This window comes from Plasmodium falciparum (genome assembly GCF_000002765.6).
Source record: "Plasmodium falciparum 3D7 genome assembly, chromosome: 4".
Lineage (NCBI taxonomy): Eukaryota > Apicomplexa > Aconoidasida > Haemosporida > Plasmodiidae > Plasmodium > Plasmodium falciparum.
In genome coordinates this window covers 795001-815000 of record NC_004318.2, presented here as the reverse complement: position 1 = coordinate 815000, position 20000 = coordinate 795001, and the positions used below count along the sequence as shown (strand labels likewise).

General features: G+C 20.2%; 2 protein-coding genes across 2 annotated transcripts in view; one reads left to right on the top strand and one right to left on the bottom strand.

The window, feature by feature from the left end:
• Positions 1–358: 358 nt before the first annotated feature.
• Positions 359–4006, top strand: PF3D7_0418100 (protein SOC1, putative; the record flags this gene model as incomplete). Its single annotated transcript, XM_001351453.1, has 1 exon — positions 359–4006. One exon carries the CDS (start codon positions 359–361, stop codon positions 4004–4006), a length of 3648 nt encoding a protein of 1215 aa, XP_001351489.1.
• A 924-nt stretch (positions 4007–4930) lies between these two features.
• The window catches only part of PF3D7_0418000 (conserved Plasmodium protein, unknown function), a gene marked incomplete at both ends in the record, with an annotated part of 16244 nt that continues 1174 nt past the window's right edge, over positions 4931–20000 (bottom strand). The window contains 10 exons of the mRNA XM_024473421.1: positions 4931–5020; positions 5119–5196; positions 5315–10832; positions 11032–13556; positions 13715–15928; positions 16083–16279; positions 16575–16693; positions 16826–16938; positions 17156–19662; positions 19860–20000. The exon at positions 19860–20000 is cut by the window's right edge and continues 1174 nt beyond it. Coding sequence (XP_024328943.1) covers positions 4931–5020; positions 5119–5196; positions 5315–10832; positions 11032–13556; positions 13715–15928; positions 16083–16279; positions 16575–16693; positions 16826–16938; positions 17156–19662; positions 19860–20000 — 13502 coding nt within the window. The remainder of the gene's footprint in view (positions 5021–5118; positions 5197–5314; positions 10833–11031; positions 13557–13714; positions 15929–16082; positions 16280–16574; positions 16694–16825; positions 16939–17155; positions 19663–19859) is intronic.

Below are 20000 nucleotides of genomic sequence, written 5' to 3'. Positions count from 1 at the left end.
ATTTAGTTATTATATTTTATCAATTTTTAATTATTAACATATGAAAAGATATAAATGTCCAAACAAATATATATATATATATATCATATATATCATATATATCATATTTTTCATATATATCATAATTTTCATATATATCATATTTTTCATATATATCATATTTTTCATATATTTTTATGTTCAAAAATTTTGCATAAAAAAAAAAAAATTTTTATTAACATAAATATTAGAATAAAACATTTATAGGAAAAAAATCAAAAATTTAATATATATATATATTATATATATATATATATATATATATATTCATTCACATTTATAATTTTAATATTTTTCTGTAAAAAAAAAAAAAAAAAAAATGGACAATGGTATATACTGGAGGTTAAAAAACAACGATATGTCTTTGGAACTTATAAAATATATTGAAGAAGATGATATAAAAAATATATTAAATTATGAAGGATTATTACAAGAAATAAAATCTGAGAATTTCGATTTGTTAAAATATTTAGTTAAAGAAGAGAATTTAATGAAAATATTATGTTATATAATAGAAGAGTCTGATGAAAGTACTGATTATGACAAATCATATAAATTTCCTTATAAATGTCATCAGATTATATGTTGTGAAAATAAATTAATTATAGATAGTATTGTATATAATGATAAGGTTATGAAATATTTTTGGGGTTTCCTATTAAATAAGAAACAATTAAATGAAGTTCTTTCAGGATATTTTAGTAGATGTGCTATATCTATATATAATAAGAATACAAAAGAAGTTGTAAATTTTTTAAGAGCAAAAAAAGAGTTATATTTAAAAGCATTTCTTTATCATTTTTATTCAAGAAATATAACAGAATTATTTAAAGTATTATTATTTGTCAAAGTTCCTTATTTATCCATATTTGATATTAAGAATATTATTTTTTATATCCTTAGTAATTTAAACGGTGATTTTGTTAATCATAATTATATTACATGTGATAAAGAAGATAATATTACTTGTTTAATTAGAGATATGTTTGTTAGGAAATCTGAAATATATTATTTTAATTATTTTCTAGTAGATCTATCATCACAATTATCATTCACTTATTTAACAAAATGCATTTTTTCACAATCATCATCAACCATCTCAGCAGCCATAACCATAATATCGGATCTAATACATTATACTGTTTTATCCAAGTCTTATAATAACATTGATTTTTATGAATGCTTAGATATTTATAATAAAGAAAGAGAATTTAGAAAAAAGGAAATTGAGCACTTGCGGAAAAAAAAACAAACCGATAAAAGAAGAAGAGAAAGGGGAAGAGAAAGGGGAAGAGAAAAGGGAAGAGATATAGATAGAAATAGAGAAAGAGAAAGAGAAAGAAGAAGACGGAAAAAAAAAAAAAAAAAAAAAAAAGGAATAAAAAGAAAAGAAAATGATGATATTATTGAAAATGATGTTATAAAAAGAGATATGCGAAATAATATTTTACAACATGAAGATACTAATATAGAAGTAATGCCCAATATTGAAAATAGTTATAATAACATTATGATTAATACAAAAGAAGGATATCAAAAAGAAATAGATGAAAACCAGAATATGAACAATTTTGAAAGTAATGTATTAAAACGTATGACAAGAGTTGATGATCATTTTTTGAAACAAGAACGTGAAGAAAATGTGTTACAAGCTGAGGGGGATATTAACAACTTGGAAGGTATGAATGAAGAGGATGTGTCAGAAGAAAAAAAACATAATGAGGATCATAGAAAATGTTTACCATTAAATGAATCTAATGCTGAAAATGATGATAATAATAATAATAATAATAATAATAATAATATTGGTAGTAGTAGTAGTAGTAGTAGTAGTAGTAATAAAGAAATGATAAATTCAGAAGATTCTTTATATAATTCACTCATAAATAAAACATACAATTTAGATGATAATGAAAAAACTGGGAAGGATCATTTAGAACATGTTCAAGATAATAAGGACAATTGTTTTAAAAATAGGAACCACAAAAATGATTTCCCTTACAATTCCTTCAGCCACTATGAAAATGATTATTCGTATTCTTACAGAAAAGATGAAATATCCTTACCATCTGATGATGATAATTGTGATGATAATTATAGTGATGAAAATTATAGTGATGATAATTGTGATGATAATTATAGTGATGAAAATTATAGTGATGAAAATTATAGTGATGATAATTATAGTGATGAAATTTATAGTGATGAAAATTATAGTGATGACATACAAAACAATAACAGTTTAAATTATAGGAGAAGTAATATTTCGTCTGTGTCATATGCTCATTTAAGAAATATAAAGCTCGAGCATGTACTTAATAGAATGAAACGGTTAGCTAGCCATAAAATTTGTTTCAACCTGAATAATGAAGAGAGTTTGCCCTCAAAAGAAGAAACTAATAAAAATAATAACAACAATAATAATAATAATAATAATAATAGCAACAATAATAACAACAATAATAACAACAGTAATAACAATAATAATGTTGAAGATAATAGAAAGGAAGATACTTTTCATATTTTTCAAAAAGAAGAAGGTGATGCAAATATACCCATAGATAAATGGATTGAATATTTAGATAATAGCTCTTTTATAGATATATGTTTTTTTAGTTATATAAAAGATATTATGAAATTATATATTATGAATATTAATAAGAATAAGAATAAAAATATTCTAGGATTTACAACATTAGAAATAATCCAATTAATAAAAACATTAATTAAAACGAAATCAAAAAATATCTTAACAGAAATTATCGATGAAGGATTTTTTGATATATCTATTGATATATTTTTTAAATATAAATGGAATAATTTATTACATATATCTGTATGTGATTTATTACAAACTATTATATTTAAAGAAAATGAATATTCATATTTGTTATATTATATTCTAGCCTTAACAACTTTCCTTCCTAAATGTTTACGTTATTTTGATGCTGTTAGAAGATGTAGAAATATTAAAAATAAAAAAAAAAAAAAAAAATTCGAAAGCCTTATAGATTGTGGTTATAAAGCACATCTATTACATATTTGTCAAATATTAAGTAATAAATCTTTAGAAATAAAATGGTTGTCCAATTTTCTAGTTACTGTATCTGGATGGAATGATATAATAATTGACGAGTTAAACCATTATTCCCTATATTTTAATGATATGTCGTATTCTGATGAAAAAAAAAATGAAGACATGGAACTAGAAGATATAGAAAACAATCATAATCATATCGTTAATACTAATATAATGAATAATAATAATAATCAACATGATGATGATGATGATAAAGAAAAAAAAAAAAATTATAATAATAATGATGATGATGATGATGACCATAATTTTAATAATTATTCTAATGTCATCGATATACTTTTCGATGAAAATAAAAATGATTTTTCTACATATGATTATAATCATTTTTATAAAAATGAAAGTAATAACAATGAACATTTACCCGTAACGTCCAAATACGGATTTGAAGATCACCCTTATGAGGAAAACATAAATGAACACCATAATAAAGAAAAGATGGGAATTCATATTGATGAAGGTGATAAAAATTATGATGATAATAAAAAAAATGATGATAATATAAATCATGATGATAATATAAATAATGATGATAATATGAATCATGATGATAATATAAATAATGAAGATAATATAAATAATGAAGATAATATAAATAATGATAATAATATAAATAATGATAATAATATAAATAATGATGATAATATAAATAATGATGATAATATAAATAATGATGATAATATAAATAATGATGATAATATAAATAATGATAATAATAAAAATTTTAATTATGAAGAACTTTCTATTCAAAATAAAGACCAGGATAAAACACAACCATCCACACTAGACATAAATATGGATGATCATTTTGTTAATCAAAATTATAAAGAAAATAATAATGAACCTGTAATTTTATCTGGTGAAGAATAACTACATAATATCTAAACCTCTAAGGAAAAAAAAAAAAAAAAAATATATTATGGTCAATTTTATTCGTATGGAAAATTTTTACATACATAAATTTTAGTTTGGAGGTAATTTATATGGATTTATGAATAATATATATAAATATGTGTTAATATAAATAAAATAAAATAAAATAAAATAATATTGAATGTAATTAATATATTTAAATTAAATGTTTTTATATATACATAAACACTTTAAAGCTGATAAGATGTTTTTTAAAATATACATATATATATATATATATATATTTTTTCATTTGTATTCATTTATAATTTTATTATAATTTTTTTTTTTTTTATGTATTTTTATATTACCACTGTTTTGTATTAATAAATATTCTTCAAGTTTAATATTACATATATATATGTATATATTTTTTTTTATTTTTAATTTCTTCCAATTGAATTTATCCACCATATCAATACATATAAGTTTATTTATTAATTATTTTTATTTTTTTGTGTTATTATATTAAAAAAAGATTATACACACACATATATAAACATACACATAAATATAGACATACAAATATATATAGACATACCCATATATTTAGACATACACATATATATAAACATACACATATATATAGACATACACATATATATAGACATACACATATTTAGACATACACATATTTAGACATACACATAGATATATAATAATATATATATATATATATATATATACAACCTTTTATTAAATAATTCAATAAAGAGACACTTGTTTTGTTTTAATATAATCATAAATTTTAAAAGTATAAAAATATGAGTAATATGAAGGTAATAAAAATATTATATATATATATATATATATATATATATGTAAATTATTTATACATACAAGTATTAATTTTTATGGAAAGTGATTTACTTTTAAAGGATATTAAATATTTTGAATTTCATTTGTTGACTTTTGTATATCTTCAATAATAATTTGGTTCCTTTCATTAAAAACGACACTTTCTTTTTTTTCCTACAAAAATGGAAATATATATATATATATATATATATATATTTATTGATTCCTTTTCCTTTTTTTTTTTTTTTTTTTTTTTTTCTTCATATAATTACTTCCTTGAATGTATTAAAAACTTCGCTGAATTTTTTTTTGTTTTCATTCATTATATCATATATCTTATTATACTCATCCTGAAAAGGTAAAGCACATATGTATATATATATATATATATATATATATATATATATTATATGTATAATATATTCCTTGTGACATATAATTACGTGTAAGCTATTTTTTATTTTTAACCATTGTACATATGGTTCTTGTATGCTTGTAATGAGAAAATATGATGTAAGAAAAAATTTTTCTTTCCGTTTTTATCAAGAGAAGGAAAATGTTATTCATATTTACCACGCCATTTTTGTTTGTCCTTATAATTATAAATTTATTATATTTATTATGTTTTAATACACCTGAAGAAGGTTTTATATCATAATTTAATATCTCATCCATAACGTCATCTGTACTATATTCATTGTAATTTATCATATATGCATTAAAATAAGAATCACTATTATTTTTGTAATATATATTTAACTTCTTTTCTGAACATAAATTCTTATCAACAAAAATATTTATATATTTACTACATATTCTAAGGTAATTAAATATTTCAACAAATATACAATTTTTTTCAACACCATTTATTATATATTTATTATTATCTTTATATTCAGGTAATATATTAATGTCCTTCCCATTACAAGTTTCTGATAAAATATTTATACCCTTCTTATCTCCATTTATCTTTTCTTTCATTTTTTTTTTAATCATTAGAAAAAAATTACAGTGAAAAGGTAAATAGGCCAACAACTCTATATCTATTAATAATCCTTCTTCCGTATCTTCTATTACATTTACATAAATATAATCATTTAACATTTCATCATTCATTTCAAATAATATATTATTCATTGTGATCATCCGCTTATTTACTATATCATCACTATTATTATTATTATTATTATTATTATACACATTTGTTAATTTTATTAAATATATTTTATAATTCCATTCATCCTTTTCAACATTTCTGTGCAACATGCACTTTTTCTTTTTACATATTTCTAAATCATCCATTAAACTATCATAATTTTGACTTTCTCTCATTTTCTTTTTGTCTATGTATATTCGTACACACGTTTTCTTTTTACAAATACTTTCAACAAATATCTTTTTATCGTAATAAATTATATCATTACCATTTATTAAATAACAATCATCATCATAAGAATAATCATATTTGCTCTTATCGTCGTTTCCATTTTGACTCATACTCATTTTATCTGTATATTCTCTTCTTAACTCTCCAATGGATAACTCATTTGCAGTATCGCTCTTTTGGCTATCTGTGGTATATTTGTCACCTGACTCGTACATGCTAATAGATTCATTTTCAGCTGTCTCGCAAATATTATTTTCATTTTCACCTGACTCGCAAATATTATTTTCATTTTCACCTGACTCGCACATGTCATTTTCGTTTTCACCTGACTCGCACATGTCATTTTCGTTTTCATTTGACTCGTGTATATTCACTTGACATTCCTCCACATCATTTTCATTTTCCTCATTTTCTGTAGTTTGATATTCATGTGTCAGTGATTCGTTTTTATACAAATCGGATAAGACAAAATGATTTAATGTATTACTTTTTATTTGATTTTTTTGTTGGTTTGTTTTATTAAAAACTAGACTATATTCATATATAATATAAGGAATTTGTTTGTTATTCATATTCTTATTATAAATTGGTTGTAACTTTACGATTAAGGTTTTATGATGTGATGGTTCATATTTACAGAAGGATATAATAAGTAGAGGAAAATCCTTTTTGTCTTTAATTATAAAATTTTCATTATTGATAATTAGGAAATAATTTTTTTTGTTATTTAATAATAATTGGTTTCCCTTAAAACGTGAGCTCTTGTGTTTGTTTTTCTTATTTACAGTGTTGGTATTATTATTATGTACGTTGTGATTTTTTATATTTTTCATATATTTTATATTTTTTATAATTTTCTTATTATTTTTATTTGTTATTTTGTTTTCTTTTAGACCACATTTAACGCATACATTACAACTAAAAGGGTTGAACAAATTTATAGCGAAACGGTACAAAGAAGAGGAGTTATACAAAACCATTTGTTCTTTTATTTTTTTTTTCACAACATACATTCCTTTCATAAAATAAATAAAATCTCCATATAAATTATTTCTTATGATTATATAACAATCTTGAGATGTTTCCATTGTTGGTTTGTATTTAATAACAATTTTATTACTTGATTTATCTTCATTTTGTAAAATAGAATAATTAATTTTATTGCTCAAATATATACATTTAATATTTGAAGAATGATTTTGTCCATATGAATCTAATAATGAATTTTTTAAATGATTCTTATAAACATCATGTGTAGAAGAAGAAAAGGGTTGATCATTATTTGAACATATATCATATGATGCACTATATATGTTATTTTTATTTTTATTTTTATTTTCCCCTTTTTCTATTTTTTCCATTTTGTCCATTTTGTCCATTTTTTCGATTATTTCATATGAAAAACTATGTAATTTTTTTTGTTTATCTTTTTCTTGTAATTGTTTCACTTGTCTTTCTTGTTCATGTTGAAAATGGAAATGAATATTTATATAACATGCCTTTGACAAACTTGTATAAAAGTTATTTATTATCAATTTATTTTTAAATTTGGATAGTAATATTAAAATATAATAATTGATTCCTTGTTTTTTATTATATATAAAAAAGAAACCGATATTATGATTATCATAATTGATATCATTTATATTAATATACTTATTTTTACAATAGTTAATTAATTCTTCAAATATTTGTTTTTCTTTTGATTGAAAGTTCTTTTTTTGTTTATGTTCAAAAAGAAGGTCACTTGTATTAACATTATTTTCTTCGTACTCTTGTGTAAATGTGTCTTTATTTTTTGATTTATGTAAACATTGTGGCATATTATTATATTCCCCTTTTGAATAATAAAAATTGTGCAGACTGTTTATAATATGATTATTATGTTGTACATGATTATTGCTTTGACTATTTATTATATCTCCTATGTAGTTTTTTAATGAATAATTTTTCATTTTTTCATTTTTTTCATCTTCATTGTGTATGAAATGATCAGATGCATATTCTCCCTTATCCATAAACAATTGCTTGCTTTCATGAAACTCATTTGAATAATTATTATTTTCTTCCCCCGTTAAAGTTTTAGAATGTGAACAACTTGATGTTTCGACATTATAAAAATAATTAGGTATATAAGGCAAATATATAATTTTATAAATATATATATCATTCTTTTCTATTTGTATTTGTTTTTTTTCGATATATTCATTGATATATAATAACAAGAAATATTCTTCTTTTTGATTTGCATTATTTTTTATAATAATATCTTTTGTGATTTCTTGTCCTATAAAAGTTTCTAGATATAAAATTTTCATAGGTTCATTTAATTGTACTACAATATTTAACCTATACCAGAAAAAATAATCAGAAAAAAAGGAAGCATTATTTTCATTATTTGTATCTTTATATTTATAAAATTTGAATATAAGACACCCAATAAATTCACCAATATGTGCACTTTTTATAAAAAATGTATATAGCTTTTTTTGTTTAGGCATCATTTCAATTTTTTTTTTTTCTCCAAATAATATGAACAAGTCAGAATATATTTTGAATTCACAAGGAATATCTAATTCATTGAAAATTTCGATTTGTATATTTTTTTTTATTTTATTTAAAACATTTATTTGTATATTTTCTCTAGGAAGAGGTTTTGATATATATCCTTGAATTTTTATTTTTATTTTATCTTGTTCATTAAGTACATTTGTTAAGATAAAAAATGAATTGTATTTTATTCCACCTACAGGACAAAAACATGTAACTTCAAAATTGAAGATTTCCATATCTTTTTTTAATTTAACAAGTTCATCACAAGTAAATATATTATAATTAATAATCATATTTTTATCATTGATAATTTCGGAAAAAGCACATTTATATGTAATATTATTATTAGTATAATTATATAAAGGAATATATTTTTTGTATACTATACCGGCTTTAATATTTATATTAATTGTTCTTATATTATTTTCATCATTGACATTGCATATTATTTTATATAGCTTAACATCACAATAATGGTAATTATCTGGTCCCTTTGGTTTACACAACGGTACAAGTTCATCACCATCACAGGAATTATAATAATAATAATTATTATTATGATTATTATTATTATTATTATGATTATTATTATGATTATTATTATTATGATTATTATTATTATGATTATTATTATTATTATCATCATTATTGTCATCATTATTGTCATCATTATCATCATCATTATTATTATTCATACTGTTGACATTATTATTTTTTGGAGGGGAAAACATATTATTCACATTTTTGTTCCCATTTATATATAGTGACACTTGGTCGTTTACATAATTTTCACCTCCATCTTTTATCATGAATAAACAATTTTCTACATTGTATTGTTTCCCCTTTAAAAGATAAAAGTTATATTCAAACACACCATTCATTTCTTCATTTATTTCTAATTTACAAGAATACGTGACATCCCTTTTTATCATATCACATAATAGATCAATGTCTATATTTTTATTTATTATATCATCTTTAAAATATTTTGTATAGTTAAAATTGTTGAATGATATTTTCTTATCTTTAATTTTTACTTTTTTAATAGAGTCACATAAAATAAAAAAGTTCTCTTTATTCATATATATATTGTCTAAATATCGCTTTATATAAATTGAAAAAAAAACATTATTACTGCTATTATTTAATTTACATAAAATGTAATAAATACTTTTTAAGAATTGTTTATTCAGTGGTCTTAAAATAAGATCATATGTAAAGTTATAAGATTTATAATTTATTTTAATAACTTCTTCTGGTTTTATGTAATTTATATAAAAGACACAATTGATTTTACAAGTTGATAAAAGCAATTTTGTTTTTGTACATAAAACATAAAATAAAAGAAAACAATAATACGTACCTTGAAAAAAAGGAGAAAAATGAAAATTTATTTTATTATTACCATTATCTTTACCAATATATATATTCTTTTCTTTATCTAGAGAAACACACTGAAAATTTATATCATCTTTATTTATATATGCTTTTAGATGATTATTTATATTTGTACAGGCATCACATTCATAGTACATATCATAATTAGCATTAAAAGGAATACTACTATTATTATTATTATTATTATTATTATTATGTATGTTATTTTCCTCAACTTTTGTATGTTTCAAATTATATATATCCTTATCAAAATTTTCTTTTTTCTTAATTTCCTTTTTTCTATTATTTAAATATATATGATAAACATTTGTTGTAACCTCCACTTTTCTATCGAAATTATTTATCATATTTATTTGGATATTTTTTTTTTCATACACCATACCTTTAAAATTAATATATTTCACTTCACTATCATTTAAAATAATATTCATCTCGCCACAATCTGAAGAATTATTATTCTTATGTATATCACCTTTTATTTGTCTCTCTTTTGTTTTATCATATACCGAATTATATTCGTTATCCTTATTTTTTATATTATTTTTGTTCCTCCCCAAAAGTGATTTTTCCGAGTCTTCATTATTCCCCTCTATAATTTTTATGCAAATGAATTTTTCCTCTGCCGTTTTTAAATCCAATAAATTATAGCTGATCAAAAAAAAAAAAAAAATAAAAAAAAAAAAATAAAAAAATAAATATAAATATAAATAGATATTATCATAAGGGAACAAGTAAATGTAGCCTTATACATAATATATAAATATATATATATATATATATATATATATATATATATATATATATGTGTATATATATTTATGTATGTGCTTTTTATATTTATTATTACTTTGATTCCCTCAAAACAAGAATTGAATAGTTGTTACTTTTATCAGAATGTATGTGTTTTATATGTTTTGAATTTGTTTTATTTGTGTCTATGTTTTTAGGAATATTTGATGAGTCACACCGAGAATGAATATAAGAATTGGAAGATGATAAAGATGACGATAATGATGACGATAATGATGACGATAGTGATGACGATAGTGATGACGATAATGACGACGATAACGATGACGATAAAGATGACGATAATGATGACGATAATGATGAATAATTTTTACTACTATCGGAAAATCGGTTCTCACTATTAGTATGTTCAGAACTTTTATCCTTTTTTTTATATTTTATTTTATTAATATCTTTTAAATAAATCTCGTTATTACAATCATATTTAATAATATGGTCATCATAATGTGGATCAATGGATATGGTTATTTCTTCATGCTTCATTGAATGTATAGTTATATGATTTTTATCAATAGTATATTTGTTCGATCCTATCAAAAAAATATCATATGAACACATGTATTTATTAGAATTATATATGTAAATAATTCGTTCATTAATTTTTTCATCACATGTAATATTTTTTTTTGTTTGTTTTTCTTGATTATAATTATTATGAACATGGTTATCACTTGTATTTTTATTATTGTTATTCTTTTTTTTATTATTCATATGAAGTTGCTTTAATTTATTTGTCCTTGTGTTTTTCTGTAAATTTCCTTTTATTACCCTTACGTCATTTTTATATGATGAGAAATCATCTAGAATTAAATAATAATTTGGAATATAATTTGGTAATATGATATATAAGGATGATAAGAATATAAATATATGAACATAATTAAATTGTATTAATACATTTCTACTTATTAAATTATTTAATTTAATGGTGTTCAAAATTAATAATAGTATGTCTATGTTATATAAATAATCTTTTTGACATTTACATGGGTCTTTAATTTTATTTTTAAAAAATAAAAAATAAGGAATATGAGAAATTATAGTATATATAATAATAACAAAATCATTTAATTCATATAAACTTGTGATGAATTCTTTCTTTTTTTTAAAAATATTTTTTTTTTTTTTTTTTTTTTTTTTTTTCTTCGTCTTCTTCTTCTTGTTCGTTTTTTTCTCAACAAAAAAGGGTATATCACATGTAATATTATTACCATATTGATTATCCATATTAGATATGTGGCTCATTTTGCTTGTTATCACATTGTCGCACATCGAATAATCTTCTTTGTGATTTGTATGTTCTATTTCAGAGTTTCTTTTATTTTGATCATACTGAAGATATAACTTGTTATGTTTTGATATGTCTTTTTTTTGTTGGGTAAATATAAATTTTTGTTTTTTTACTTTGGTGTTATATACATTATTATAATGAAAATATAACCATTCATATAAAATAACTTCTATCTTTCTATAATAATTTATATTTGTTTGAACTTTAATGTTCAGATGCTTATTATGTTCATATTTCTCTGTATATGTAGAGCTTTCAGTAGTTTTCTTTTTGTCTTCATCTATATTGGTATTTTTTTTTTTTTTTTTTTGATTTAATATTTTGTGTGTCTCCTTTTTTAAAGTTTTATTGATTTGTTTTTTTTCCTTCACCGTGTTTTTGAAATTGTTAGTATTATTATAAAGATTGTTTGTATGATAAGAATCCTTATTTTTTGTTACTTTTATTTCTTTTGTTACTTTTATTTCTTTTGTTACTTTTATTTCTTTTGTTTCTTTTATTTCTTGGTTTTTTTTTGAGTGATCTGTGTCTGTGGATTGTCCAATTTTATGAAGCACTTCCTTTATGTCGATAAAATTATTTTGATAAAAATGAAAGTATGCTTTTTCTTGTATATTTAAATCTTCATTGTTTTTATGATTATTAAATGATAACTCCTTTACATTTATATTTGCATTTTCCTTTTTTTTTTCGTCTATACATTTTTTTTTAACTATGCATTTTTGTGTTTTTTCATTTGTACAGGAATATGTATACGTGTTAATTTTTTTGTTTTCTATATTTAATACTATAAGATAATTTATTTTATGGATATTAATATTTTCATATATATTATTTTCAAGAGTACATAATTTAGTACCTCTCGAATTATATAACGATGTAATATTTATGAAAGAAAAGATTTTCTTAAAAATAATATCTAAGAATATGGTGATCCAAGAATATATAAATAATTTAACATATGTTTTAAATATATTATCTAAATAAAAAATATTATTATCTCCTTTATAATTGTCATTTTTTAAAAATGATTGTATATCAGATATATTTAGAAATTTGTTTTTTTCCTTATTATATTCTTCTTCATCTATATCATTTTTATTATCATATAATATTGTGTTGTCTAAATTGTTTATTTCCTTGCATTTTTCCTTTTTATCACTTTCTTTTTTTATATAAAAGTATTCTGGAATGTTATTAAAAATATGGTGTAGGTACAAATGAAGAGGTAGTAAATTTTCATACATTATATGATTTATTAGTAACTTCTCCTACAAAAAAAAAAAAAAAAAAAATAAATAAGAAAATGAGTGAATGAATGAATAAATAAATAAATAAATAAACAGTAAACATATACATATACATACACATATACATATACATACACATATACATATACATATATTTATGTACACATTTATGTCTTTACTTGGTTCAACAATTCTGTTAGAGTTTTCATATTTTTTATAAATTCATTTTCGTCAACACTACCATTTTGCATATGCTCATATGCTTTTAGTTCATTTATTATATTTTGTATATTCTTGTTACTATTAAATATAAAAGATAGATCATATAAAATGTTTAAGAAAAATACATATAAGTCATTAGTGTTTTCAATTATTTGTGGAAAATAATTTTTATTGATGATAATATGTTGAAGAAATATGAACATATAATCATGTACAATTTCTTTTAAATTTATTATTCCTTCTTCATTTGTATTATAATAAGGATTTCTTATATTATCAATTTGTAAATTTTTAAATATATTAGTATATATATTACTTGACTCTTCCATATTTTTTCGATAAAAGGATAACATGTTTTGATTTTCGTCTACATCCATTTTCTTATTTTGTTTATATTTAAGACTATATGGTATAGACATATTATTATATAAGGCAAATTCTTCTTCTTTAGTAAAATAACTTATGTTTTTTTTTTTATTATTATTTATAATAGGAATTTCATCTTTGTGATCACCTGACAGGTGTGATGATAATATATGGGATTTATTTGTAGACCCTTCACTTTTTATTTCTCTATCATAAGGATAAGGATGTTTTATGTCATCACTATTTTCATTCCCATTATGTTTTTCGTATAACTCGTCCGTTTCGTGTAAATAATTATGACCATGTGTGTAATTATGACCATGTGTGTAATTATGACAATGTGTGTAATTCTGCTTATGTTTATTTTCCTTTTCCATGAGATAATCAATTTCCTCGTGTATATTTATGAACAAAGGTATGTCATATTTTTCATGGTCCATTACAGTTATCGTAATAAATGTTTTAAGCTGGATATTAATTTTTGATAGATATTTCAAAAGAACTTTGATTTTTTTGTTTTTTTTATTTAGTTGGTTGTTTGGTAAAAATTGTAGATCTAAGAAAAAGTGTTCTTTAAATATATTATTAAAAAGATAATTGGCTCTTACATAATTATAACCATCATTATATATATGGAAAGAGAAATAATTATATTGATTTAATTTATTATGTATAATATTAATATATGAAACATCGAAATATAATTTAACATCTTTACAATTGATAAGTATATATAAAGAATATTTTATTTTTTCTTCATTTTCTTTTTTATTAACACTTTCTGCACATATTTCTAACATTTCCACATATCTTCCTTCTTTTTCTATATTATCAACTTTTATATTTATATAAGACTCTTCGTTAACTTTTAAAATATCTGGTACATTGCTTATGTCTATATAATGTTGTTTTTTTTTTGTATGATTATTTTCATACCAAGTGGAATGTGTACATATCATATCATGATCGCTTGGTATAATACTATTATTATTATTATTATTATTATTATTATTACTAGATACTTTGACAGGCTGTGATGTTTTTGTCTGTTCTTTATTATAAGGACATATCTTTACAGTACATTTTAAATTTTGATGATACACATTTATTATTTGTATTTTTTTTGTTATAGTCTTTTGAAAAGAAGTGATTAAATATTTCTCCGAACTACATAATAATATATTTTCAAAGTAAAGATAAGAAGGAGTAAATTTTAAATATTCATTTTTTATATTAATTTTTAATTTATCTTTATAATATTCATCTTTGACAAATGGATTGTTTAAATTTAATAATACATGTTGATATAAATATAAATCTGTTTCATATATTTTATTTATATAACATTCAATCATTAAAGTTATAAATGTATTATGTGGAATTATAATTTTATAACAATTTTGTAAACATTTTTGATCTGATGAAATATGAAGTATACCTTTTATTTTATAATTATTATTACATAAATTATTATATAATAAAATAAATTCATTATAATAATATTTTATATATTCATCTATTATAATATTATTATCATATTCTAAATTATATATATTAACAAATGTATTTCTTTTTTTCTCTTCACTATGTTTATATTCTTTGTTTTTATAGTTTATATAATTTAATTTGTTTCCTGTATCCTCATCTTCTATATTTATATTCAAAAATGGAATTTCGTTGAAATTTATAATAACGCTTTCTTCGTACATCCCTTTGTTTAAAATATTGATGTTGTACCTTTTACGTTCCATGCTTTCTTGAATAATATCTGGACAATTCACGATCACTATATTGGACTGGGTTAACTAATGCGTATTTAAAAAAATAAAAATAAAAAAAATAAAAAATATATATATATATAAATAAATAAATAAATAAATAAATATATATATATATATATATATATATATATATATATATTTTTATATGTATGTATATTTTTTTTTTTTTTTTTTTTACCTTGACACTTATAGGTAGAATTAGATTTTCCCTTTGCCTCACATAGAATATAAGTTTATCTTTTATTTTTATTTCTTCTTTTACATTTATTAATATGGTAATTTTTATTTTTTCATTTTTATTAGCATAATTACGTTTCGCAAGGACATGAACATATGGGGGTTTATAAACACACATAAATACAAGTGGAAAGTTACCTTGAAAAAAATGAAAAATATAAAAAATTTAAAAATATAAAGAAATTAATATATATATATATATATATATATATATGTATATATTTTTTGCCTAATGTATGATATATTGTTCATTCCTTATTACATCATATATGCTTAAAAATAAATAATGTGGTCTGTTTTACTGTAGTACATTATCATATATGTTATTTAACAAAACTAGAATACTTCTAAGGGAAAATATGACATTGTGGATATTATATTAATACTCAAAATAAATTATTTTTCTGTACGTTTTCTATTATGTTGGTATTACTTGTGTTTGTTATGTAAAAGCTTTTTAAATAGTTTCTATTTAAAAGGACATTATCAAAATTGATTTCATTCACATTAATTTTATAGCTACACGGGGATGGAAAGCACTTACATTTTATGCTGAATGGGAAGGGTACATAAATAAATAAAAATATAAAAATGATTAAATGAATAAATGAATAAATCAATAAATAAATGTAAATGATTATATATATATATATATATATATATATGTATAAGTTCATGTTTTACCTTTTGTATAATCTAAAGTCATCCAAGTATACATAAATAAATTCTTCTACACAAGCTGTTGCTTCGCTGGTAATAAATTGTACTGGAACCATTTTGTATTCACCAGGATATATCTTAAAAAAATATATAATAAATAATTATGAAAATTAATAAAGAAGAACTTATATATATATTATATATATATATATTTTATTTAAATAGGTATAATATCATATAAGTAATTTTATATATATATATATAAATTTTATTTAAATAGGTATAATATCATATAAGTAATTTTATATATATATTTATTTCATTTTATTTTTTTGTAAAATTTGTATAGGTTACACTTATATGGTCCTTCATTTTTAAGACTTGCTCATTATATTTTAATTTCATCTGAATTGTGATATTAAACGGATTGTATATAACTAAATAGTTATGATAAAACATGTCTATATCCATATTTGTAATAGAAAAATATAATATGTTAGTATTTATAAAAAGATTTAATAATATTAAGTTAGCTTGGACTTTTATTTTGTCTATATCATAATGATCTTGAGTTTTTATGGAGATATATTCATAATAAATATATATTTCAAAGAAAGGTGTTGTTTTATGATGATATATATTATATGGTTCATCTTTATAAGTATCATCTAAATAATTATGATGCTCCTTATTTTTAATATTTCTTTTTGAAATAATATGGTTACATATTTTTTGTTCTTCTTCATTATCCATATTTTCTGATTGAGAGAAAGAACATTTTTTATTCTTTTGATTATTAAAAATATTATAATTTTTTAAATTAAGTGTGACGCATATTTTTTGTTGTGTATTCTGTTTTATGGTAACTTTGGTACTTTGATAAGGAGTACATATGTTGCTATCATTAATTTTGTTATGACATGTGGTTTTTGTTTCTTCAGGATAAGTAATTTTTATATTATCACTATGGAAAAAAAAATATATGTTTATTGGATGTATAGAATTAGTATTATGTAAATGAATAAACGTTTCAAATTCTTTATTTAATAGTATATAATTAAAATGAATAATTTGTGGATATATTAAATATTGTTTTATAATTTGTACATTTTGAAAATTATCATCATTATTAATAATATTAATATTATTTATTTTATTATTTTTTTTTAAACATAAGGATTGATTTAAATATTTTTCTTTTTTCATTGTTCCCACTAAATATTGTTTATTATTTTTTTTTTTCATATTTATATATTGTTTTCTTTTTTCTTCATAGAAATGTTGAGGTATATATATATTTGTAATTTTATTTATATATTCTTCATTTACATATATATATATATCCTTTAAAACATTTGTTCTTTTATGATCTATATTATATTCTTTGTTTATATTATTATCTTCAGAAAATTTTAAATTATAAGAAGAATTTTTTTTAATTATCATAGACTCCTTATTTTTTATATTATCCTTAAGTAGAATATTATGTTTTGAATTATGTCTTTTTTTGTACATATATTTCAAAACATCGTTATATTTTTTTTTATTATTTTTTAAATAATTAATAAAATGTTCATTATATTTATATTTATCTACTTGTTCATCTTGTTCATATAAATGTCTATTGACTTTATTACATTCTACATTTTTAAGAATGCGTTCAAATATCTTATCATCATGATCATTATTATTATTATTATGATCATCTGTATATCTCTTTTCTTTTTTTTTTTTTAAAAGACTTTTATTATTTAATATATAAGTATTATCATTATTTGTAATACCTTTTTCATCACACATGTTGTTATCATAAATATTTTTTATATTTTTTATTGTAAGCATATTATCATCGTTAATGTTGGATATTTGTGTTACTTCTCCATTTATAAAAATAACAAAAAAATATAAATTATTACAAAAAAAAATATACATATATTCATTAATCTTTTTTATGACATTACATTTCAGGGTAATGGTAATTATATCTTTTTCTTGCGAATTTATTTTCCCTTCTTTCTTATTTATTGTTATATAAGGAATTTTAGATATGCTATAATTAATTTTTAAAAATTTATTTTTATTTAGTAATTCTATTATCATGCTTTTCGTTTCTTCTGTCGTTACTTTGTTATAATTTAAAAAATATATATTTGTTATTAGGCAAGGGAGTGTTAAACAAAAAATGAAATGTAAATTTATTTCTTCCTCATAACAATTTGAGGCATGATGAATAGAAGAGTCTCTATCTTTTTCTTCTCTCTTATGAAGTTGTAAAAGGTTTGTACAACAAATATTATTATTGTGTTGGTTATTTGTATGATTATTATCATGATTATTATCATGATTATTATCATAATTATTATCACAATTATTATCACAATTATTATCACAATTATTATCACAATTATTATCATGATTATCATCACAATTATTATCATAATTATCATCACAATTATTACCACAATTATTATCATAATTATTATTTATATTTTTTCTTTTATTTATTATTTTCATATTATTGTCATTATGCATTTTACTTATCCCCCCTGTCGTTATCTTATTCGTCTTATCCTTTTCATCATCACTTTTATTAACAAACAATGTGATATCTATTATTATTGGAATGTTTAAAAGGTATGATTTGTTTTTATTTATTTTTTCTAAGAACAAAAGATCATGCTTTGAATCTATTTCGAAAAAAACAGATTCATAACTTAATTTCTTTACATTGCAGACAATATCATTATTCATTTTAACATGAATGTTTTTTTCAATATTCATCATTTTTTTTGCCATGGACATAATTTTTTCCTTATCTTCTTTTTCTTCCTGTCCTAATAGTTTTTCCATCTCACATAATTCTGAAAAAAAAATAAAAAATAAAATATATACATATGTATTGATGTAATAATATATATATATATATATATATATATATATGTATATATGAATAAATATACACACATATGTATGTACATTTATATATATATATATATATATATATATATATGTACACATCCATATTTTTGGTGCTTCTTTTTTTTTTTTTTTTTTTCACCCTCTTCCAAAGATCCAGCAGACAAATTATTTAATTGTATATACTTTTTAAAACTGTCCAATGTATAGAAAGCATGCACTTTTTTCATTTTATATTGATATGATATATTATAATTATTTTCGTTTTTGATTTGTCCTTGTA